The following is a 27037-nucleotide window of genomic DNA, read 5'->3' on the forward strand; positions in this document are numbered from 1 at the left end:
ATATATCTAAAACCATCAGCAAACATCATCTGCAATGGGGATAAACTAGAAGCCTTTCCAATAAGATCAGGAGTAAAACAAGGATGCCCATTATCACCTCTATTATTTAACATTGTACTAGAAACACTAGCAGTAGCAATTAGAGAAGAAAAAGAAATTGAAGGCATTAAAATTGGCAATGAGGAGACCAAGCTATCACTCTTTGCAGATGATATGATGGTTTACTTAAGGAATCCTAGAGAATCAACCAAAAAGTTCCTCAAAATAATCAACAACTTTAGCAAAGTTGCAGGATACAAAATAAACCCACATAAGTCATCAGCATTTCTATATATCTCTAACCCACTTCAGCAGCAAGAATTAGAAAGAGAAATACCATTTAAAATCACCCTAGCGTGAGATTTAAATTGGTTGAGGTCTTAAACTGTAGTGAGTTAAAATGGTGGAAGATATAAATTGTGATAGATATAAGAGAGAGTGAGTAAATTTGACCTGAGAAATATGTTTAACTACAGTGTCTTGGTTTTTAAATCAAATATAAGGTGGTCGCCAGGGAAATATTCCCAATTATTCAAATACCCAAGTCAACTGGGTTTTATAGAGATTTTAATTAACAATACAATGAGTAATCAAAGAAAGAGAGAGAGAGTAAGAAAGGTATAAGTATGAAGGGCCTCAAGCCAATATGGCCTAGACCTGAGCCTTAAGTGAGGAAATCAGTCAGTATTTTAACACTCACCATAAGGTCTGACTAAACAAGGATTTTAGTAACACCAGGCCAGCTCCATCTCAGCTGACTTCACCAGAGAGCCTTCCAGCCAGAGACTGTTCCAAAAAGCCTCTCTAAAGAGATTCTTCCCAAGTTGTCCTCATCAGAGATCCTCCAAAAGGCTTTCTCCAAAATGATAACCTCAAGAGATTCTGCTTTTTCTTATATAGGGGTTTTTCTCCAATGTCACCTCCCCTAAGTCCCTACATCTACCAATCACTGTAGACGCTTTCCGAAGGACTGCCCATCTGAATTCCTGCTAAGTCGACAAATCTCCTCAGTAAGTCTGAACCAGTGAAAACACAACTGAGTCAACTAATCTCATTAAGACAAAACTTGCCCGACCCTTTTAGGTACCTAGCATCTCATTGTATCAATTCTAAAAACAGGCCTGGCTCAAAGAACTCCTTGCCCCACCATAAGCATGGATCCAAGTACTTTCTTTGTTTAGCAAGGAGTTTTTTTCCCCTAAAGCAGTCTTAAGTACGGTTGGAGTAGAGGTCCTCCTATTTCTGATCCTGGTGAGTTCTCACATCAAAATGGGGAATGTTCCTTAGTAGGGAATTCCAATTAAGAATTCCCTGATGGGGAAATTTTTAACATTCACAAGTCTGAGAGATTTCAAGATTTACACTAAACAATATAAAATACTTAGGAATCTATCTGACGAGACAAACACAGGAACTATATGAACACAACTACAAAACACTTTCCACACAGATAAAATTAGATCTAAAGAACTGGAAAAACATTGATTGCTCATAGGTGGGAAGAGCTAACATAATAAAAATGACCATCCGACCCAAATTAATTTACTTATTTAGTGCCATACCCATTGAACTACCAAAAATCTTCTTTACTGAATTAGAAAAAAACATAACTAAGTTCATTTGGAAGAACAAAAGATCAAGGATATCCAGGGAAATCATGAAAAAAAAAATGCAAAGGAAGGAGGACTTGCAGCCCCGGATCTCAAACTATACTATAAAGCAGTGGTTATCAAAACAATTTGGTACTGGCTGAGAGACAGGAAGGAGGATCAGTGGAATAGACTTGGCGTAAATGATCTCAGCAAAACAGTTTATGACAAACCCAAAGACCCCAGCTTTTGGGACTAAAATCCACTATTTCATAAAAACTTCTCGGAAATTGGAAGACAGTGTGGGAAAGATTAGGTTTGGATCAAACCTCACACCCAAGAAAAACTCAGAATGGGTGAATGACTTGAACAGAAAGAAGGAAAATATAAGTCAATTAGGTGAACACAGAATAGTATACATGTCAGACCTTTCGGAAGGGAAAGATTTTAAAACCAAGCAAGACTTAAGAAAGAGTCACAAAATGTAAAATAAATAATTTTGATTACATCAAATTAAAAAGTTTTTGTACAAACAAAACAAATGTAACCAAAATCAGAAAGGAAGAAACAAATTGGGAAACAATCCTCATAAAAACCTCAGACAAAGGTTTAATTACTCAAATTTACAAAGAGCTAAATCAATTGTACAAAACAATCAAGCCATTCTCCAATTGATAAATGGGCAAGGGACATGAACAGGCAGTTTTCAGATGAAGAAATCAAAACTATTAATAAGCACATTAAAAAGTGTTCTAAATCTCTTATAATCAGAGAGATGCAAATAAAAACAACTCTGAGGTATCACCTCACACCTAGCAGATTGGCTAACATAACAGCTATGGAAAGTAAAGAATGCTGGAGGGAATGTGGCAAAGTAGGGACACTAATTCATTGCTGGTGGAGTTGTGAACTGATCCAACCATGCTGGAGGGCAATTTGGAACTATGCCCAAAGGGTGATAAAAGACTATCTGCCCTTTGATCCAGCCATAGCACTGCTGGGTTTGTACCCCAAAGAGATAATAAGGAAAAAGACTTGTACAAGAATATTCTTAGCTGCATTCTTTGTGGTGGCCAAAATTGGAAAATGGGGGGATGCCCATCAATTGGGGAATGGCTGAACAAATTGTAGTATATGTTGGTGATGGAATATTATTGTGCTAAAAGGAATAATAAAGTAGAGGAATTCCATGGAGACTGGAACAACCTACAGGAAGTGATGCAGAGCAAAAGGAGCAGAACCAAGAAAACATTGTACACAGAGACTGATACATTGTGGTACAATCGAAGGTGATGGACTTCTCCATTAGTGGCAATGCAATGTCCCTGAACAATCTGCAGCGATCTAAAAAATACTATCCACAAGCAGAGGATAAACTGTGGGAGTAAAAACACCGATGAAAAGCAACTGCTTGACTACAGGGGTTGAGGGGATATAACTGAGGAGAGACTCTGAATGAACACTCTAATGCAAATACCAACAACATGGAAATGGGTTTGAATCAAGAACACATGTGATACCCAGTGGAATTGCACGTGGGCTATGGAAGAGGTGGTGGGAGGGTGGGGAGGGAAGAAAAGAAAATTATCTTTGTTTCCAATGAATAATGTTTGGAAATGACCAAATAAAAATTTTAAAAAAATATTCTAAATTAATTAATTAAATATAATTTTTCAATTAAAAAAAATCACCTTAGACAAAATAAAATACCTAGGAATCTATCTCCCGAGACAAACACAGGAACTATATAAACACAACTACAAAACACTCTCCACACAACAAAAACTAGACTTGAACAATTGGAAAAACATTAACTGCTCATGGGTAGAATGACCCAATATAATAAAAATGAACATCCTACCCAAACTCATCTATCTATTAGGTGCCATACCCATGGAACTTCCAAAAAATTTCTTTACTGATTTAGAAAAAACCATAACAAAGTTCATTTGGAATAACAAAGGATCAAGGATATCCAGGGAAATAATGAAAAAAAAAATACAAAGGAAGGGGGCCTTGCAGTCCCAGATCTCAGACTATATTATAAAGCAGCGGTCACCAAAACAATTTGGTAATGGCTAAGAGACAGAAAGGAAGATCAGTGAAATAGACTGGGGGAAAGCGACCTCAGCAAGACAGTATATGACAAACCCAAATATCCCAGCTTTTGGGATAAAAATCCACTATTTCATAAAAACTGTTGGGAAAATTGGAAGACAGTGTGGGAAAGATTAGGTTTAGATCAACACCTCACACCCTACACCAAGATAAATTCAAAATGGGTGAATGACTTGAACATAAAGAAGGAAACTATAAGAAAATTAGGTGAACACAGAATAGTATACATGTCAGACCTTTGGGAAGGGAAAGACTTCAAAACCAAGAAAGACTTAGAAAGAGTTACAAAATGCAAAATAAATAATTTTGATTACATCAAATTAAAAAGTTTTTGTACAAACAAAACGAATGTAACCAAAATCAGAAGGGAAGCAACAAATTAGAAAACAATCCTCATAAAAACCTCAGACAAAGGTTTAATTACTCAAATTTACAAAGAACTAAATCAATTGTAGAAAAAAATCAAGCCATTCTCCAATTGATAAATGGGCAAGGGACATGAATAGGCAGTTTTCAGATAAAGAAATCAAAACTATTAATAAGCACATGAAAAAGTGTTCTAAATCTCTTATAATCAGAGAGATGCAAATTAAAACAACTTTGAGGTATCACCTCACACCTAGCAGATTGAATAACATGACAGCAAAGGAAAGTAATGAATGCTGGAGGGGATGTGGCAAAGTAGGGACACTAATTCACTGCTGGTGTGGTTGTGAACTGATCCAACCATTCTGGAGAGCAATTTGGAACTATGGCCAAAAGGAGATAAAAGACTGTCTGCCCTTTGATCCAGCTATAGCACTGCTGGGTTTGTACCCCAAAGAGATAATAAGGAAAAAGACTTGTACAAGAATATTCATAGCTGCACTCTTTGTGGTGGCCAAAAATTGGAAAACGAGGGGATGCCCATCAATTGGGGAATAGCTGAACAAATTGTGGTATATGTTGGTGATGGAATATTATTGTGCTAAAAGGAATAATAAAGTGGAGGAATTCCATGGAGACTGGAACAATCTCCAGGAAGTGATGCAGAGCGAAAAAAGCAGAACCAAGAAAACATTGTACACAGAGACTGACACACTGTGGTACAATCAAAAGTAATGGACTTCTCCATTAGTGGCAATGCAATGTCCCTGAACAATCTGCAAGGATCTAGGAGAAAAAACACTAACCACAAGCAGAGGACAGTCTGTGGGAGTAAAAACACCGAGGAAAAGCAACTGCTTGACTACAGGGGTTGAGGGGATATGACTGAGAAGAGACTCCAAATGAACACTCTAATGCACATACCAACAACATGGAAATGGATTCAAATCAAGAATACTTGTGATACCCATTGGAATTGTGCGTTGGCTAAGGGGAGGGGGTAGGGGGGAGAAAATGATCTTTGTCTCCAATGAATAATGCTCAGAAATGACCAAATAAAATAATGTTATAAAAAAAAAATTAGTAGAGAAAGTTTCTTCTCCTCAGAACTGTCTTAATTTATTATGAGAGGATAAACATAACAGTATACTAGTAAAATCATAATACTAGTCCCTAACCAATACATCAACCCTATTATTTGGAGAATTTTCTCTATTGTAGAGATCTTAGTTTCATGGGATGTACTAATCCCTATGTGGTATTTACTTTTTTTACTCTGGAATAACAGTATGCTTACTGTGTTCATTTATGAAGATGAAGCATTTACCTAGTAAACATTCAATGTGAGATTTGGGCTATCTTTTCAGAAGTGGTAGTTATTTATACAACACAGTGCCTGTTACATATAATTCACATGAGATTTGGAGAAACAATGTTAATGGAAACATATTATCTGAGCTATTCCTCTATTTCCTATAAGTAGGTTGAGAAGTATAAAGGGACAAAGATAAAGACTATGGATATGAAAAAAAAAGTTATATTTCTGATACTATAACCTAATTCATGACCTTGCTATTTGTAAAATGGTTTAACTGAACAAATGACCCAGATTCAGTTATTAATAAGACAAGTTTTCAATATTTAGGTTGCCAAAAATGTTCATTACCTCTCAAACCCATACAAATTTCTCACAGATATATTATTTTCTAGTCTCCTCCACCAGAGCCACAGTACACTCTTTGTGAGATTATTTTTTGCTCTTCTCCAAGCCTACGCTTGCTCTCATATCATGTCAGGGAAGAGTACAGATTATCAAATTTTCTCCTTTTTTTTTTTTAAATTTTAAACATTATTTTATTTGGTCATTTCCAAACATTATTCACTGGAAACAAAGATCATTTTCTTTTCCTCCCTGCCACCCCTCCCACCACCTTTCCCTCTCCCATAGCCGACGCACGATTCCATTGGTTATCACATGTGTTCTTGACTCGAACCCATTTCCCTGTTGTTGGTATTTGCATTAGAGTGTTCATTTAGAGTCTCTCCTCAGTCATATCCCGTCAAGCAGTTGCTTTTCATCGGTGTTTTTACTCCCACAGTTTATCCTCTGCTTGTGGACAGTATTTTTTAGATCGCTGCAGATTGTTCAGGGACATTGCATTGACACTAATGGAGAAGTCCATTACCTTCAATTGTACCACAGTGTATCAGTCTCTGTGTACAATGTTTTCCTGGTTCTGCTCCTTTCACTCTGCATCACTTCCTGGAGGTTGTTACAGTCTCCATGGAATTCCTCTACTTTATTATTCCTTTTAGCACAATAGTATTCCATCACCAACATATAACACAATTTGTTCAGCCATTCCCCAATTGATGGGCATCCCCTCGTTTTCCAATTTTTGGCCACCACAAAGAGTGCAGCTATGAATATTCTTGTACAAGTCTTTTTCCTTATTATCTCTTTGGGGTACAAACCCAGCAGTGCTATAGCTGGATCAAAGGGCAGTCTTTCATCATCCTTTGGGCATAGTTCCAAATTGCCCTCCAGAATGGTTGGATCAGTTCACAACTCCACCAGCAATGAATTAGTGTCCCCACTTTGCCACATTCCCTCCAGCTTTCATTACTTTCCATAGCTGTCATGTTAGCCAATCTGCTAGGTGTGAGGTGATACCTCAAAGTTGTTTTAATTTGCATCTCTCTGATTATAAGAGATTTAGAACACTTTTTCATGTGCTTATTAATAGTTTTGATTTCTTTATCTGAAAACTGCCTATTCATGTCCCTTGACCATTTATCAATTGGAGAATGGCTTGATTTTTTGTACAATTGATTTAGTTCTTTGTAAATTTGAGTAATTAAACCTTTGTCTGAGGTTTTTATGAGGATTGTTTTCTAATTTGTTGCTTCCCTTCTGATTTTGGTTACATTCGTTTTGTTTGTACAAAAACTTTTTAATTTGATGTAATCAAAATTATTTATTTTGCATTTTGTAACTCTTTCTAAGTCTTTCTTGGTTTTGAAGTCTTTCCCTTCCCAAAGGTCTGACATGTATACTATTCTGTGTTCACCTAATTTTCTTATAGTTTCCTTCTTTATGTTCAAGTCATTCACCCATTTTGAATTTATCTTGGTGTAGGGTGTGAAGTGTTGATCTAAACCTAATCTTTCCCACACTGTCTTCCAATTTTCCGAGCAGTTTTTATGAAACAGTGGATTTTTGTCCCAAAAGCTGGGATATTTGGGTTTGTCATATACTGTCTTGCTGAGGTCGCTTGCCCCCAGTCTATTCCACTGATCCTCCTTTCTGTCTCTTAGCCAGTACCAGATTATTTTGGTGACCGCTGCTTTATAATATAGTCTGAGATCTGGGACTGCAAGGCCCCCTTCCTTTGTATTTTTTTCATTATTTCCCTGGATATCCTTGATCTTTTGTTCTTCCAAATGAACTTTGTTATGTTTTTTTTCTAAATCAGTAAAAAAAATTTTTGGAAGTTCCATGGGTATGGCACCTAATAGATAGATGAGTTTGGGTAGGATGGTCATTTTTATTATATTGGCTCAACTTACCCATTAGCAATTAATGTTCTTCCAATTGTTCAAGTCTAGTTTTAGTTGTGTGGAAAGTGTTTTGTAGTTGTGTTCATATAGTTCCTGTGTTTGTCTTGGGAGATAGATTCCTAAGTATTTTATTTTGTCTAAGGTAATTTTGAATGGGATTTCTCTTTCTAGTTCTTGCTGCTGAGCTGTGTTGGAATTATATAGAAATGCTGATGACCTATGTGGGTTTATTTTGTATCCTGCAACTTTCCTAAAGTTGTTGATTATTTCGATTAGCTGTTGAATCTCTAGGATTCTTTAAGTAGACCATCATGTCATCTGCAAAGAGCGATAATTTGGTCTCCTCCTTGCCTATTTTAATGCCTTCAATTTCTTTTTCTTCTCTAATTGCTACTGCTAGTGTTTCTAGTACAATGTCAAATAATAGAGGTGATAATGGGCATCCTTGTTTCACTCCTGATCTTAATGGGAATGGATTTAGATTATCCCCATTGCAGATGATATTAGTTGATGGTTTTAGATATATACTGTTTATCAGTTTTAGGAATGACCCTTCTATTCCTATGCTTTCTAGTGTTTTTAGTAGGAATGGGTGTTGTATTTTATCAAAGGCTTTTTCTACATCTATTGAGATCATAATGGGGTTCTTGTTGGTTTGCTTGTTGATGTGGTCAATTATGTCAAATTTTCTCCTCTTAAAAAGATCCTGTCTTGGGGGCAACTGGGTAGCTCAGTGGATTGAGTGTCAGGCCTAGAGACGGGAGGTCCTAGGTTCAAGGCTGGCCTCAGACACTTCCCAGCTGTGTGACCCTGGGCAAGTCACTTGACCCCCATTGCCTAGCCCTTACCACTCTTCTGCCTTGGAGCCAATACACAGTATTGACTCCAAGACAGAAGGTAAGGGTTTAAAAAAAAAAAAGATCCTGTCTTTTCAAAGAAAATTGTACAGAAGGGCCAGGGAAAAAGTCCCACGAAGTAATACTTTTCTTATAGTTCTTATGAAATATGACCAAATAAATAAAAAAATACCTATTAAAAACAACTAGAAAACACAAAGGTGATACATAGTTTTGCCTTTCTAGTCTCTTCTTTTCCATCATGGATAAGATTTGAAATTTCTGAATCCTCTAAGAGTCATGATTTCAATTAGTGTAGATACTCCTTTTACAAACAGAAAAAGAAGAACCTCTTTCCATGCCGTTCATTCTGGGGTTGTTCTCCACGTTTTCCCACAAATACTTCATGAAGGATCTATTTAACTCATACCTTCTAGGTGATCTTTAAAATCCCTAGAGTACTTTAAACACATATAAAAACTAACTAAATAAATACTTTTCATTTTGTTGCTTTCTAACAACTTTGTAAGTTGTAACATAATAATCATAATAGCTCACATTCGTAGCACTTTATATTTTACAAAATGATTTCCCTCAAAACTATAAATAATACCTAAGAGGTAATATTCCCCTTAGGTTTACATAGGGAAGATATATAAATTACTCATAATGATAAAATGACACTTGCAATATTAATAAGGTATTGCAGTTGAACTAAGTTGATGATTATAACTGATAGTTACAGTACATAGGGCCGTAAAATTTAAAATGTTCTTTATATATCATCTCATTTTAACCACACAACGATACTGCAAGGTAGGAAATATAAGTATTATTATCCCCATTTTATGGATAAGGAAAAGTAAGTTCTGAAAGGACAAACAACTCAGAACTAAATAGTTAGTAGTCTCAAAGGAAGAATTTAAAGCTAGGTCTTCCTAAATCCAAGAACTCCATCCATAAGATGATTTCACCTTCAATAAGATGGTAATGGGTAAATTAGTCAAAAAGGAGGGCTGAAATTAATATGAAGCCATTCAATAGTTCTATAATAATGGTGCTAACTATTTTGCCACTCCTTTGAATTACCATGGAACCTAAGGAGTATAAGATAGATTTTCTGGATCATACACATTTAACACAGGAATAAAGAACACCACATCTCTAAATGTCAGTTTTTTCACCACCCTTCTTCATATTTTTTTAGAGTACTTTGGCCCATTCAAGTTATTTTTAACTTGTATATAACTCCATGATCTCAGAGGATTGTTGTGTCATAGAGGAGAGTTGTTGACAAAGGAAGAGATTTCAGGCCAAGCTCTACTGTTTATTACCTGTGTGATCCTTGGACAATAAAACACTTAACCTCTCTGAGCCTCAGAATCTTCATCTTTTTTTTTTTTAATGATTTGGTAGGGGTAAGGGATAGAAGATATCTAAGGTCCCATGAATTCTATACCCATGATCCCACTGTCAAGGAGAAAGAGATGTTATTGCCAAAAGTAAGGCAATTTCCCTGAAAGGATATTTCACTAATGGACTCAGAGTGCAGGAAGAGACAGATTATTTTATAAGATCACCAACTTAAGAATTTGGTTTGCTTGCCTATGAATATATTACAATGGTTTTGTATTTCTTTTCTTATTAAGGGGAGAATGAGAAAGGTAATTTTATTTCTCTAATACATCAATGCTAAGAAGGATGGGATTTCTCTCTCCTTCCCCACCCTCTTCTTAAATGCATATATACATATGTACACAAATACATAATGCAAATATAAAATCAAGAAATGGATATCCTGTCTTACAAATCAATCTTCCATAAAACTGGCTATTATACTATCAGTTCACCAGAGTCTGATCATCATTTGACAAACAGATAAAACCAAGCTTCCAAAGCTCAAAAGCTGAGGAACGGATTCAAGGCAATAAGTATGATAAAGAAGCAATTTCTCAACCCAATTACAACCTATAACACTAAAACCAGTAATTATTTTATTATAAATTATATTAGATTCACTTGCAAGTAAATTTATTTAGGTTATTTAGTTACCTTTTCTGTATTTTTGTATTTTTCCCAGCTTTTCAGCATTTTTAGCCATTTTGTACTTCTTTCGATTTCCAGGTGCTTTTGCTGAAATGCAATTAAAATGCCTTGTTATTGTTTTTCAAGGTTCCTTTGTTTATAAATGACATTTGCTTATAAAGGAAATGCTCTTTTGAAAAGCATTGCTAAAAGAAGCTGACTTATCTTCATTCACCAAAAAATCTTTAGTCTAAATTATTTTCAAATAAAATTTTAATGATAACTTGTTTTAATAATGCATAAACTTCTTTTATCTCCCATCCCATGTAAAAAATGACATATTTTTAAGAAAAAGAGGAAGGAGAGAAACAGATCAGCAAAATCAAATAATACATAGGAAAAGTCAGAAAATACATGCAATGATTCACAGCCATGGAGCTGCCCGCTCTGCAAAGGAGGAAAAATACCTTTTCATGACTCTCCTTTGGGCCCATGCTCATTTTTATAAATTCTATAACACTCATCTTCAATTTGTTTGTGGTTATTGTTTTTTCAGCTAAATTGTTATAGTCTCCATGTATATTGTTTTCTTGGCTCTGCTTATTTCATTCTCCATCAGTTCATGGAAGTCTTTCCATGTTTCTCTATAGTCATCAAATTCAGTTTCTAACAGTACAGTATCATTCCATTACATTCATGTACCACAATCTGTTTATCCATTTCCTAAATGATAGGCATTTACTTTGTTTCCAATTTTTTACTCTCACAAAAATTAATACTGCTACAAACATTTTAGTATGTAGGGAGATTTTTTTTTTTTTTACAAATGACCTCTTTGGGATAGATATGTTTCATGGTATCATCCCTGGACCAACAAGTATAGACATTTTATCTACTTTAATTAAATAATATTGCCTTCAAAACAGCTGTACTACTTCATGGGTTCCATGAACAAGGTATCAGTTTATCTATCTTTCTATAATCCCTCCAATACTGACTATTCTCATCTTTTGTCATGTTTAAATTTATTGTATGTGAGGTAAAATCTTGGGGTTATGCCGATTTGTATTTCCCTTATTAGCAATGATTTGGAGCATTCTTTTTTATGGAATAGTTTGCACTTTTTATGAGAACTGTCAGTCTATATCCTTTGACTGTGCCTCTATTAGAGAATAGATCTGATCCTCTTCCAATTTTTTAAAGGTATCATATTTAATATTTAGATCATATATCCATTTTGAATTTGTGTGATGTGGCATAAGATGATGATATAAACCTAATTTCTATCAAGACTGATGACCAATTTTCCCAACAGTTTTATTAAATAAAGGGTTCTTTCCTAAATAATTGATGCTTATCCAATAGTGAGTGAAGATCTATTATTATTTCTGATTCTGATCCTACCTTGTCTAATCTGTTATACTGATCTATTTTTTCTATTTTTTTTTTTTAACAAATACCAAATAGTTCTCATGAGTGCTACAGTGTAAAAAAGTTTGGGATCTTGAAGACCCATTCTACCTTCATCTCCACATTTTTTGTTTTTATTATTTCCCTTGAAATTCAATATATTGTTCTCCTGGTTCTGCTTACTTCACTTTGCCTCAGTTCATAGAAGTTTCTCCAGGTTTTTCTGAACTCATCCTGTTCCTCATTTACTAGGGAGCAATAGTATTCCATTTCAACCATATGCCAAAAGTTGTTCATCTAGTGAGATGACATGATATGAATAATAAGCCAAGAAAGGAAACTAAGAAGCAGTCAGATAAGTAGGGGAACCAAAAGAGTAGTGCCTTAAAAATTTTAAGATGAGAATACCTAGGAAATGAAGGTGGTTGGCAGATGGGTTAAGAAAGATGAGAACTGAGAACAAACAATCCAATTTGGCAATTAAAGAGATTACTGGCAACATGAGAGAAGACAGTTTTTAACTGAAGGATGAGGTTTCAATTAAGAGCAAATGAAGTAAGGGCTGGAGTAAAGATAGCTCTTTATTTTCTTTTCCTTTCTCTTCAATTAAAAATCCTTACCTTCTGGCTTAGAATCAATACTGTGTATTGGTTCCAAGCAAAGGTAGAGGAGTGTTAAGGACTAGGTCAGTGATGACAAACCTTTTAGAGACCATGTGCCATGCCCCTCTCCTTTACTCCAGAAAGGGGAGGGAGAAAAAGAGGGGAGTGGCCTGGGCACTTTGCTCAAGGGATGGAGTAAGTGCAGAGGGGCAGGGAGTCTTGTTGTAGAGGGAGAAATGAGCAGCTCTGTTGGAGTCCTTCTGCCTTTCTAGTAAATAACTCTACCGGTAAAGGTACACATGCCCACAGGTTCACCTTAAAGGGGCTAGGCAATGGGGGTTAAGTGATTTGTCCAGGGTCATACAGATAGGAAGTATCTAAGGCCAGATAGAGATAGCTTTTTCAAGAAGTTTGTTAGAGAAAGGTGAGATACAGACTAACAGCCTGATGATGTAGAAGTCTATTAAAAGTTTTTTGAAGATGAAAGATATTTGGACATATTTGAAGGTGGTAAAGAAGTAACCAGTAAATGAGGAGAGGCTGAATATGAAAGCATGGGGAAGGAGAGACAAAAGGGGTTTCAAAACAATCAAAGAATGGTAGAAGAGGAAGCTCCGGTTGAAAAGCCTCAAAATTCTCAATAATGTAAGAGGCAAGTTCCTTAGACAAAGAGGTGTGGGAGGCTTGGGGGAAGGAAGAGACCTAGAAGAGTTTCTTTTGGGAGTAAGAAGAAATCAATTAGGAAGGAATAAATAGACTGTCTTGCTATATTAGTAGGATGTAATTGAGATTAAAGAACACAAATTTGTAATGTACCCATTAAGCATAGTTGTGAGATTTTTTTCCCCAGATGTTTTCAGCAGCTTGTGAGTAAGATGAGGTAGATGGTATGAAGAAACTGGAGCTGAATTTTAGCAAAAGATGAGTAGTGATAGGACAAGGGGACACGAGATTCCAGAGCAGAGGTCAATGCAGTGTCAAAATTGATAACTACTGAGCTATGATTAGAAATGAAGGGAAATGAAGTCAGAGTCAGAGAATGAAAAAGTACTAGAAGCTAGAATGATTGAAAATCCATGAGAGGAAGGAAGAAGTTTAAGGGGAATGAGCCTCAGAGAGAGTAAAATGATAGGACATCAGGGTCAAATAGGGGAATGTCAGAGTTCTTAATTGGGGAAGTGACACAACTGTGTACAACAGGAAGAGACCATCCTTATAGCTGTCTGAAAGAATGGGAAATCAGTTCTGGGGATAGTTTGAGAAGTTGCAGGAGAAATAGATGACAGATAAATTGTGAAGCACAGTCTCCAAGCAATATTATTGGGGGGGAAAAGCAGAGATTGATCTGGGTCTGGTCTCAGACTTGGCTTTTCAGTGCAGCTGCTACTACTCTATCAATTTTCTTCAAGAAATTTGGTCTAGTTGGAACTGTTATTTTTACCAAGCTATTATTCTAACATAGAGTCATTAATCTATTAAAATAACATTCTACCTTCATGTCTAAAATAGTCTACTTTGAAACTTGTTATATTCAAAATTCTTTTTAAAAAATTGTAATCTAAGTTCAAGCCCTCACTGTGACTATAGTGGCTTTTGAATATTAAGATGTAAATTAGAAGAAATTGAATAGAGCTTGCACAAAGTTACACCTCACCAGTAGAGGTCAGTAGAACATAAAATTCAAGGAAGAAAAACAACTAATAGCATCATCGTTCTTTGATCATCTAAAATTTACTCAATTTTTAACAAAATTAACTCAAGAGTTTAGTTATAAGATCAAGTTTTCTTTTCAAAAAGAACAAGTAGTATGTGTTATTCTAAAACTTATTTGAAATGTTTCTATATAAAATTTTGAATAGTTTAACCCTTAAAATGAACATTCCAGTAAAAGCATAATAAAACAAAACAATTAGGTTCATTTTAAGTTGCATTAATTTGGGTTAACTTCCACTTAAAAAAAAACAAAACCTTCTGTCTTAGAAGAAACACTAAATATATATAAGTTCCAAGGCAGAAGAGTGGAAGGACTAGATATTGGGAGTGACTTGCCCAGGGTCACAGAGCTAAGAAGTTTGTGAGGCCAGATTTCAAACCAGGATGACTCCAGGCCAGGGGTTCTAACCACTGGACCATGTAGATGCTCCTCGTCAATACACTTTTTAACCTCTCCAAAAATTTCTGTATGTGTTTTCCAATCTGATTGTTCAAGAAGTATTTATTAAGGGACCACTATGGATAGAACATTAATAAGATGAAATCTTGGGCCTTGTGGCACTACTAAAAATCTTAAAAAAAATAAAAAAACTCTAACTAAAGATCTGAAGACCTTCCACTTCCTCTTTTGCTTTCTTAGATATAACAAGTTACCACTCCAACTGTTCATCTGTTGTCTTTCTTTACTAATATGTGATAAAAAAAAACCAACTCCTTTAATTTTATTTGCATGATTTTAATAATCTTTTAAGGAACTTCTCAAATGCAACACTAACAACATGCCTTCTTTCATACACCAAAAAGCCCCTTTATCATTTTAGCTTTTCTGAGTTTATTCATAGGCACAAAGCATAACCAGAGAACATTGCTATTAAAGAGCTAGACTTTTGCTGCTGTTTAAGATCACTGAAAACACTGCAATTTCCAAAAGGCAATTCTCCTTGATCTACTTAGTTCTCGATCTCACTCATTATTCACCTACGGTACCTGTACTACTCTATTTCATACTCTTGGCAACTGTGTTTTTCATTTACTTTGTTTTTCCAGTGTGGATAGTCAGACTGGTTTTTTCACAATGCTGTGGATATTAATTAGGAGAATTTGTCCTTTGGGGCTCACTACAATGTCAAAAAGAGTACCTGGGGAGCCCCTGATTTGGTTGGAATTTATATAGGACATTTCCCATTTACTGGCCAACACCTTAACTTAAGGAAAATCATCCTATTCTGTACTTCATTTGACAACAATACTAAGCTGATCACTTAAAGTTATCTCCATTGTCATATGTATATTATATGACTTTACTATGTGTATGGGCAACACATTACCATTAAGGCTGCATATTATTATCCCAAGTCAAATAGTCTTAAAAATAATGGAGGATAAGCACAGAGGTGTTCTACTTTATAGATCTATTATTAAGCTGTGTGACTGTAAAGATGTTCTGCTGTAGAAAATCATCTATGAAAATTTACAGATTTCCTTTTCAGGTTTACCTAAATGCAAGCATAGAACATCTTCAAAGGTTTATATAGAGCCGAGAAAACTGGCATTTTGGTGAATGTGTTGTCTTTTTCTATGCCTTTCTTTGTATTTTGAAGGGAAAAGCAAGTTCAGTAAAAGTATCATTCACAATCTCTTCCATTTTTTTTTAGATTCATTAACTCTGAAAAACTTCCTGAAGGCCTCTGAAGTTGAATAACCTCCAGTGTAGATTTCTTCAGTTTATATTTGATCTGGTTTAACTAACCACTTTTCTTAACATGATCCTAAGTGCCAATAGCACTTCCTCATATAGTACATCAGAACAGAATGTACAGCCCAAATGTGATGGTTTCCCTATTATTGATGTCTATCCTCTGCCTTCTAATTGTATCTATAAAAGTTGTAGGTAAGGTCCACCTTACTAAGTCTCATATCAAGCTCTTTGAACTAACTTTGGTCAACTACTTTTCACTACTATATGAGATTGTATTACTATCACTGATTATGCCATCACTCTCCCAACCTCCCATTCTCAACTCATTAAACTCCAGTAACTCCCTATTACCTCCAAGGCCAAATATCAAATCTTGTTTGGCTTTTAAAGTCTTTAAAATGTTATTTCAATCTTCTAATGGCTTAGTCACCTCCACATAGTTTATGATTCAGTAACATTAACCTACCTAATACTATTCACACATCACAGCAGGCCTTTTCAATGGCTCAACCCTATAACTGGAAAGTCATCCATTCCCCATCTCTGCTTTGTTTTCTTTCAAGACTCAAATAAAAAGCACAATTTCTGCAAGAGGATTTTCCTGGTCCTCACCCTACCCACCACAAGAAGCTGTTGGTGATACAATAGATAAAGCACTGGTCCTATAGAGAGGAAGACCTAGGTTTAAACCCAGTCTCAGATATTGTATGACTTTAGGCTAGTCAAGTCACAACCTTGGTCTGACTCCAATTTTCTCAACTATAAAATGGGGATAATAAAAGCATTGACCTTGGACAATTATTGTGAGGATCAAATGAGAAAATAGTTCTAAAAAATACTTAGCACAACACCTGGCCCAGGGTAGGTAAAAATATAAATGTTTATTCCCTTTCCTATTAGTGCCTTCCCATTGGGATTACCACCCATTTATAGTGTATATATTATCTATGTACACAGGTGTCATATATTCTCTCCTCCATTAGAACGTAAGCTCCTTTTAGACAGAGATCATGTTTTTGCTTTCCTTTGTATGACCTGAATGTACCACAGTGCCTAGCAGAGAGTGTTTAATATATTTTTTTAACTGACTACTTCATATCTATACTCCCAGTATATTAATGTGTTTATATTTCCATATGCTCAAAATGAGCTATTCCCATCTTTTGTCATCATTGCCAATTTTCTGGGTGTGAGGAGAAACTTCATTGGAGTTTTGTGTTCAATTGTTTTGGAGAGTGTATTTTTCTTATTATTAAAGATCTGGAGAATTTTTTTTAATATTTGTTATTTTTTTCTTTTGAGAATTTCTTGTTCATATCCATTGCAAACTGACTCTCAGTCTTATATATTTGTATGATTTCGATACCAAGATATCATGGATTTAAGACTTTAACAAAGATATTTGATTTTAAAGGTTTGTTTATTTTAAACTCAAATAGACAGTTTCTTTTCCTAGTTGCAATGGTTTTAGATCATGAAATATATTTTCTAACAGTTTTTATTGTCCTCCCCTGTGGATACCAGTTTAAAGCTACAAATATCAAAGTAGATCCAAAGAAGATACAAAGTTATAAAGTTTGAATGAGATACAATGTCCAACCTTCTTTGGTTTAAAGTTACAAAGATCAAAGTAAAGAACAGAGAATTTCATTTCTTTACTCTAGAAATAATTTTGGTAGGTCAACTTCAATATGGTGCAAGGAATAATAACCAACTATTTTACTGAAACTGCTCTCTCAAAAAATATCCATAATATTAATTGCTAAATCAGATGGCTGTTTCCCAGTTCTCATCCTTCTTGACCTTTCTGTAGGTTTTGATATTGATAACCACTCCATCTCCTTCTGGATATTTTCTCCTAGTTCACCTAGATACCACCTATAGCAGTGTCTGTCTATCTGTCTGTCTGTCTGTCTTTCTCTCCCCCCCATCATAGAAAGAATACTATGCTTTGGTTCTAAGGAAGAACAGTGGTAAGGTTAAGCAATGGAAGTTAAGTGACTTGCCCAGGGCCATGCACCTCAGAAGTGTTTAATGACACATATAAAGATAGTACCTCCTGTTTCAACATCAGATATAACCATCTGAATACTAGTGTCTATTATGGTTCTGTCTTGGGGACAGATTCTTCTTCACTTCTCTCTACATTTTCACTCTTGGTTATCTCAGCCTCACACAGGATCAATTTTAATTTCTATGTAAATGAATTCTAAATCTATTTATTTAGTCCATATCTTTCTCCTAAGCTCCAGTCCCACATCACCAACTGCCTGATTAATGTCTTCATCAGCAAGTCTAAGCAGCATCTTAAACTAAAAATGTCAAAAACAGAACTTATCTGCTCTTCAAATCCTTCCCTCTTCTAAATTACCTATTTTTGTTGGGGGCACACCATCTCTCCAGTCGCCCAGGACCATGATCAGACAGGAGATGATGGGCAACATGTGGGAGCCTGGGACAGGTGAAAGCCAGATGGAAGACAGACATATATGAATCAGACATTTGCACAGGTAGGTGGAACAGCCCAGATGTCTCATCAATCTCCCTCTTCCCCCTTTATTCCTCAGTCTGATGATAGCAGCCTCTCCTTACATTCCTTCTTCTGCTTTCACATGAAGGGTTTTTGTTTTTTTTATGGGGGAGAGATGGGAAGCTACAGAGCACCAACTTAAGAAGCAAGAGCAGAGAGAAAGAGAGAAAGGGCAAGAGCAGAAAGCAAGAGAGAACACAAAGTTAATTTGTGGTTGTTTTTTAGGGGGAATATGAATTTCTTTATTAAAGTTTTACACAAATTCAACAAGAACTGTCTATAACTATTCAGTTTTAAAAATCTGTGAGAGAAAAGAAAAGTGATATGGGAAAAGCTTGACATATAACCTAGGTTTGGGATAAGTACATTTCAAAGGGTTCAAGCAAAAAAGTAGGATATCAGAGAAACATGGTTAGACAGCAGTTTTTCCTAAATAGCTCCAAGGATTATAGTAGGCAGTAAGGTTAATTTGAATTGCGAATTTATCTCACAGGCATTTCTAAATTCTTTATATTCCCATACCTTAGAGCTGAAAAAGTCCTTAGAGATCATCTTGTCTGACTCAATTATTATGATAACAATGAGCAAAATATTCTTGGATGAGGAAACTGAAGCCCAAAGAGATTAAGATACTTCTGAATCTTAAATAGTTTAGGTATAGCCAAACTGAGATTAGAATCCAGGTCCATGGACTTAAATAAAGGCAAAGGTTATCTTTATTTACTTTGAAGACAAAAATGTTGAAATACTGGATTTATCTCTGACGATAGTGTTACATGGAAGCTGAACAAGCTCGTTCAGTCTTGGGCTACATAAGAAGAAAGATGATATTCAGTTCTGGGTCACATATTTTAAGAAGAGCACTGATAAACTAGAGTTTTCAGATAATGGTAACTAGGATGAATGAATTGATTAATTTAAAAAATCAGATGCTTATTATGTGCCTAATATATACCTAAAAGCTTTAAACTATGGGAACCTGCCATTTATTGATAAAATATTATAGGACTGTGATTAATGTTTGTGTCTGATTCCAGAAATTGGGATGAAAATAAGGAGCACAGACTTAACCTGAATAGTGCCAAAAAGAGCACACATGAAATACTAATGTGAGACTCGAGGTTGCGACGCTTGACATATGTTAAGTCGTAGGACTTCCTTGTATCTACACTCTTTACGAAGTACTCATACAAGTACAAAGTTTGACTTATCATGCTGGCTCCCTATATCCCTGAGAATGACCAAAAAAAAAAATCAGACGAGGGAATGACGCTTCCCTATCAAAATAGAATTCTAATTCTTTTCTTCTTATATTATGGCAACTTCCTGTAGTCTTGGCTGCAAATGGCTAAATGACATATTACTGCATTCTGTCCTACAGACTTGTGGGATAGAAATTACTTTATATTGGACCTATACAAGGGCCTGTTTTGAATTTTTCCTTATGTTTTTGATTATTTTTCTCTTCTTTTGATAATTGATTCATACACCCCCATAACTGAACATTGCATTCTGAGCTAAAACTTGATGTTTTTTAACGCCTACTTCAGGGGGGATTGTATTTTAATTTAAAATCTAAGAATTTTTGAATTTTGAATTTTTTGTTTGAGATTGTATTTTTATAAAAATCCAAGAATTTTGATTTTTTGTTTAAGATTATACTTTTATAAACATTCAAGATTTTGATTTTGTTCGAGAAAAGATCTTCAAGAAAGAAGCTTGAAACTTTTATATCCAGAGAATGAACTGTTGCAGAAAGATGCCGGAAAACTTACACTTCATCAAGAAGATCAAGAATGAACTTTGTTTATGATTGATTGAACTGAACTTTGATTGAACATTTATTGTAAATGTACACATTCATGCCAAAAGGGACTGCCCCTAATTTGGCTTTCTGTCAATGCGCCTAGCAAAACATTGGTTTTGCTTTCTTTTCTTTTCTTTTCTTTTCTTTTCTTTTCTTTTCTTTTCTTTTCTTTTCTTTTCTTTTCTATTTCCTCTCTCACTATTCTAATTTCTCTTAGAAAATTGAATATCGTGTATATCTATAGTTAGAAGTGCATTTTGAATTACAAAACTGATTATGTTAATTGATCAATGGGGAGACTAGTCTCCCATGATCATCAGGGGGGATTGTAAACCTTAAAATTTCTCAGACTTATGAATGTTGGAAATTTCCCCATTGGGAAATCTTCTATTTGGAAGAATTCCCTAGCAGATAGTGAGAATTCTACTTGAATGTGAAGGCTCCTTGCCTTGGGAGTATCCCTATTCCACCCTACTTAAGACTGCTTTGGGACAGAGGGCTCCTTGCTGAACAATTAAAGTGCTTTGATCCATGCTTATGGAAAGGGACAGGAAGTTCTTTGAGTCATGACTGTTTTAGAATTGATACAATGGGATACTAAGTACCCATAAAGGTGGAGCAACTTGTAAACTACTTAAACCTAAAAGGATGATAACTTATTCAGAGTTTTTTTCTAATGAAATTTGTCAACACAGCAGCATTTTTTCCTGACTTACTAAAGAGATTTAAACTACTCAGCTATGAATTCAAAATGGGCGGTCTTTAGAAACATCTACAGTGATTGGTAGATGTAAGGACGTGGGGGAGGTGACAGGAGATTTTGCCCTTAAAAATAAGAACTCAGAGAAGAGAAGGGGATCTCGATTTCTGATGCTCATTCTGGAGGAGAGCTCCTTGAGAAGCTCCTCTGTCCCTCTGGGGTAGGAGCTCTGGAGGCTCTTGAGAGAGAGGCCCTTTGAAACAATCTCTGGCTGGAAGACTCTTTGAGGAAGGACGCTGGCCTGGTGTCTCTAAAATCCTTGTTTAGTCAGACCTTGTGGTGAGTGTTAAAAAACTGACTGATTTCTCTTTTAAGACTCAGGTCTAGGCCATATTGGCTTGAGGCCCTTCATACTTATTCCTTTCTTACTCTCTCTCTCTTTCTTTGATTACTCATTGTATTGTTAATTGAAATCTCTATAAAACCCAATTGACTTGGGTATTTGAATAATTGGGAATATTTCCCTGGCGACCACCTTATATTTGATTTTAAAACCCAAGACACTGTAGTGAAACATATTTCTGCGGTCAAATTTACTCACCCTCTCTTATATCTATCACAATTTATATCTATCACAATTTATATCTTCCACTATTTTAATCACTACAGTTTAAGACCTCAACCATTTTAAATCTCACACTAACAATATGACAAACATTAAGGGTACAAAAGCAAAAGGGTCCCTGTCCTCAAGGAGACTGCCTTCTAAGAGGATAACATATACAGAGAGCTGGAGTTCACAGAAGAACATTTTGGTTGAAAAAAGTTGAATACATAGTATGGTATCATAGGGGAAGAGACTGGCAGAGACCTTCCAAGATCAATGGTACAGATGATTTGATCATGACTCCAAAAATGGAGAGTGGTAGGTATTGGTTGTATTTAGGCTAGGTATCGAGGAAGTTGGCGTGCCCATTTAAAAAAAAAAAAAAAGAGGGGGCAGCTCAGTGGATTGAAAGCCAGGCCTAGAGATGGGAGGTCCTAGGTTCAAATCTGGCCTCAGACACTTCCCAGCTGTGTGACCCTGGGCAAGTCACTTGACACCCCCATTGCCTAGCCCTTACCACTCATCTGCCTTCAGAAGGTAAGGGTTTAAAAAAAAAACACAAAAAAAAATTCAGAAGTATGAAGTAGAGAAGAGCCTTAAATTCATGCTTAGCTCTTTTCCATCTCCAGTTCTGCTTGGGTGGAATTCCATGACTAAGATACTCCTCTCAGCATAAACTGATCACCAGAAATTTCATCATGATACTTAACTCAACCTTGAATACTGAGTACCTTGGAACTCCTTCAGCTTCATCTCTCCTCTGTTTGGAGGGCTGGAAATTGGAACACTCAACTTCACCCAAAGCTTTCTTTTAGAGATGGTAGAACTTAGGACTTTGTAGCTCACTCCACTTTCTACCTTCAGCTCAACTTGGTCTGAACTCCACAGAACAAGATATACACAGAGGGGTCCCCACCCCCACCCCAGCTTCATTTTCTGTGTGGTCTATCCTATTAAATTGTAACTCCTTGAGTGTAGAAATTGTATCTCTTTTTCTTGTTTATATCTTTAGTGATTATCACAGTGCCTGGTACATAGTAGGCTCTTGATATATATTTAATGAAGTGAAATGAATTTAATTACATGAGGATTAGAATGCAGACTCTTGTAACCCTAATCCAGTGTTATTTACATCATCCCATATTAAAACTCTAATAACTAGATTCTCATTTTGCTTCTCTAAGCAAATATTTACTTTCTCGGATAGAATACAGAATCATATTATTTTAGACCTACAAGGGACTTTAGAGGTCATCTAGTCTAATGCTTTCATTTTAATCTATTAATTTATTTTACATATCTTTATTAGTTCTACTTCTCAAACTCCAACTGAACAGTTAAAAAAAATAAAGGAAAAAAGAGTTGAACAGAAAAAATTCCCACATTGGCCATGTCCAAAACCATGTCTCATTCTGCCATTATAAGTCCACAATATTTTCTGCAAAAGGCAGTATTTTTCATCTTAAGTTCTCTGGGCTCATCATGGCAAATCATCTACCCTCAATTTATAGAGGTAGAATCTGAGGCTAAAAAGATAGTATCACTTAATAAAATTACATTATTTCCAAAGAAGTAGACCAAGATTCAAGCTGTAATGGATGGGGAAATGGAGCCACCCATTATGTTTACTTTGATGTTAGAGTGAGAGATATTGAATGGAGCAAGAAGGTGGAGAGTGGGGGGATAGATTGTTCCTCCCCTCTCTTTCCTTAGTAAAACCAGCATTAGTTGTCTTCAGAATTAGAGTATATCTCTTCAGAGGCTGGGTTGAATGTAAAGTCAAGGACTGAAACTGATTCTTCTTCCTTGAGGAGAAAGTATAGCTCTCATCCCCAAGCTTCAGGCCTCTCTCCCTGGATATTATGAGGCAGGGACTTGATTTAAGGAATAACTATTTATTCTAAAGGGATATACACAAGATAGGGTAAATAGGATTGTTGGATAAGGAAGTGGAAAGTGGGAAGTAGGAGATCCCTAAGGCTAACACCCCCTCCCCAAATCCTGAAGGGGCAGGCAGGCAGCCTGACCCTCCTAGGTCAGTTGTGAGAGCTGTCTTGAGTTTTATCTACCCAGGTTGTAGTACAAAGTTCAAGGACAGACTTTAGGCTATAGAGAGGAAAATCTTCTCTGGATGGATGGCTTTATAATCAAAGACCTATCCACTCCTTTTCTCATCAGCTGGATCCAAGGGGTTTGAGTTCACAGAGAGATGGTCAAATGCCCAGAAGGTCTTTCTGCTTCAGAGATTTCTCTTAGACCAACCACCCTTGAGAAGTTCTCAAAGAGAAGTGAAGTAACTTCCTTTGAATCTTTTCATCTCTCCTGTTCCTTCTTGGAATTTTCTGTCTTCCTTCCTCCTCCCCAGCTTGGGCTGCTCTTTTGCATGCTGAATTTGACTTTCTTCTCTTACAAAACCCAGGCTCTTTAACTGTAAATGCACTACCTTTTCCATTCTAATATGGCATATCTATTTCAAACACATTTTGAAAAATACATATTGGTAATAAATATGAAGGCTACAACTTCCACAGATTTTATCATATTTAGAAATATTTGTAAAATTATTGGGTTAGAAAAATCCACAGAAATAATTCAACTCATTCCACTGCTTCAGGATCAACCCATTTCATCTTGTGCCTTGGGAGCAGTGACTCCCTACTTTACTGTAGGATTGATCCTGTCTTTTAATATATAAACTTAAACTTAGTTGAATTTCTTTTTTCTGTTCTCCTATATGTTAGGGGGGGGAAATACTGAAGTGTATCAGAACTGTGTATTTGAAGAAAGGTTACTAATGAAGGCTTGCACAATTTCTCTCACAAAATAAAATATAACCTTTTAGTGTTTTGGCTTTGTGAAGACTATACTGGCTGATGAGAGGGCTTTTCAGCTAGGTTCCAAAAATAATGTCCTGGACATTTTAACCTTTTCATCCTTGAAACACTGCACCCTCTTGAATGGTTGAATATCTTATCTGGCTCACTATTTAAATCATGCCTCAACTGTGCTTTACTTCACTTCTTATGCCCTACAGCCATCTTTTTTGACATCCTTACTAATCTACTTACTGTGGAGCCATATACCAACCTTTTCCTTACAAAAAGTCTTTCTCCCTGGCATCCACTTCCCCATTAGAATGTGAGTTCCTTGAAGGCAGGGATTATCTTTGTTTTCTTAATTGGCTTATAATACTAAGTGGATTTTCATTCACTCATTTCATCTCAGAAAAGTTCCCAATAGCTGTTGTAGAAGAAAATTTGACTTCCACATAAATTTGGGGAGTTCCTCTGTATGTGCATATTTGTGTACACACAGAGAAAAATACATATATCAAATAGTCTATTTTTCAAAACTGATGGGCAATTTTCAAATACTTGATTTTTCCATGAGTAAATTATACAAAATTACCTGCTAACTACAGCAACCATTTCAAATAGTTTTCCTTTCTAGCAATGAGACCCTGTCTTTGAACCAAGTTAAAATGATATTCCAACAACTCAGATTGGTCAGGAGAAAGCCAACAAGATGAGAAGAACAGATTCTTTCGATTTCTTATTCTCTTTGGTCCCAGTGCCTAGAACTCTGTCTCTTTTCCCATATTAGCTACTTGGAGTTCACTTTACTTAAATACTAAATGTAAACTAATGACAGACCCTCAACAACTCGGCAACAAAATGGAATTTAACAGCCTACTTTTCTATCACCACATTCTTATTAAGTTTCCATCTGTTGATTTGTAGAAGTTCTGCTCTTACCCATAGTTAAATACTTTCCACTACTCAGAGAAATTAATTTAAAAATATGTACTGAAAGAGCTGTCCATCAAAAACTAAATGAAAAAGAGCTCATTTCCCCAGCAGAGGGAAATTCTCTCTCAAAAGGAGAGAATGATTTGTAGACAGTAACTAGAATAAAGAAAAAGCAGAAAATGAGACATGACTGTGATGCAAATAAGAGAGAAGAGAATGAGTAGGGAAGCTCATATCTCACTAGAGTTATTTGGTAATATAATCTAAGTTCCTTTAATAATGCATTTATATTATCATTTCTGATCACAAAACCATTTCCATTTGTTCAGGGTACATAAGATTGACCAGAAAAAAAGAGAGAGAGAGAGAGAGAGAGAGAGAGAGAGAGACAGAGAGAAGAGTTTCCACATATTCAATAATGGTGGGTTATTTGAAGTTGAAAAGGTGACCTCAAATTTGTATGCTAACTTTTCAGAGTCTTGCAAAGGTCTAACTTTTGACAGAATTCATAAGGGACACATTTTGATATTCCTTCAACGAACAAAAAATTGGCTTACTTCAATCCATGGGAGAAAATGTTATGTTTTGTCTATCATCATAAAGAATAATTCTTCCCCCTTCCTTGTATCCTTGAATTTAAAAATTCATTTCAATTCAGTTACCTAAACTACTATAGGAGTAAACTGTCAATATTTAAAAATATATATAATATATTCCATTTTATGAGATTCATAGATAAATAGAACACAACAATTGAAGTAATTTCATATTAAACTCTTATAACATCTTTCAAGGACTGTTCACTTCCAACTGAATTGACAGATGATATAATTAAGGCTAAATGCTATAGATGTCTTTAAATTCAGGGTAATGGATTTGATTACTTTATGCATTATAAGGGGAAAGTTTTCAAAGGTGCTGGATAAAAACCATAAATAAATAAAGAGTATAACTTACCCTTTCTACTGCTGCATTGTGGTATGGAAGTTCCTCTTCACTGTGGGAGAGAAAATATTGTGAAGAGTGAATGAAACTTTCTTTGTCTATCAATCAGTGATTTTTAAATTAATCAGTCAAAAACTTAAGTACCCCTACTTCACACTAAGAGAATTCACAAGTCACTTACTAAAGTGAGTGATAACTCCAGAGGCCACAGCCCTGTCCCTGGACAGTGCTAGACAAATTTAAAGACGGAAATCGATTCCCATAAAGTGGAGGAAGGGACAGAAGTGAAGTGGAAAAAGGACTATAAAAAGTCCTGAACTTCTTGTTGAGAAAGCCTTGGACCTTCGACCTTGGCTTTTGGACTGTTCCTGGATCTTCTCCTTTAGACTTTGGTGCTGGAGGACTTCACCTTGGGACTTGGCCTTCATTCTTTTCCTTTGAAGGAGTTTGTCTTGAGTGGATGAGTAGCTGGCTTTCCTTTCCTAGCTTCTGGAGAGACTGGATCCAGAGATTCCTGCTTTGACTTTGGAGGAGGCTGAATTGGTGGAACTCTAATTGAAGACACCACTGGACATGGGGAAGCCCTTGTGGGGCTGAGCCTCACTTCACCAGAGAAAGGTTAATGGGCTTGCCAAAACCTGTCTATTTAGCTACCTTTTTCCATTTTCACTTTTTCTACCTCTTTGTAAATAAAACTACTGTTCTGGAGAGTCAGGAACCAATTTATAATTGTTTGAGTAA

At 35.8% G+C, this 27037-nt stretch overlaps 1 protein-coding gene across 5 annotated transcripts in view; it reads right to left on the reverse strand.

Moving 5' to 3' along the window:
• The window catches only part of USP6NL (USP6 N-terminal like), a 188410-nt gene that overhangs the window by 52230 nt on the left and 109143 nt on the right, over nt 1-27037 (reverse strand). For all 5 annotated transcript variants that reach the window (XM_007503947.3, XM_056799438.1, XM_016425389.2 and 2 more), the window contains 2 exons: nt 26309-26348; nt 10562-10642 (listed from right to left, as the gene is read on the reverse strand). In XM_007503947.3, coding sequence (XP_007504009.1) covers nt 10562-10642; nt 26309-26348 — 121 coding nt within the window. The remainder of the gene's footprint in view (nt 1-10561; nt 10643-26308; nt 26349-27037) is intronic.

This window comes from Monodelphis domestica, chromosome 5 (assembly GCF_027887165.1).
Source record: "Monodelphis domestica isolate mMonDom1 chromosome 5, mMonDom1.pri, whole genome shotgun sequence".
NCBI classification, from domain to species: Eukaryota; Metazoa; Chordata; class Mammalia; order Didelphimorphia; family Didelphidae; genus Monodelphis; species Monodelphis domestica.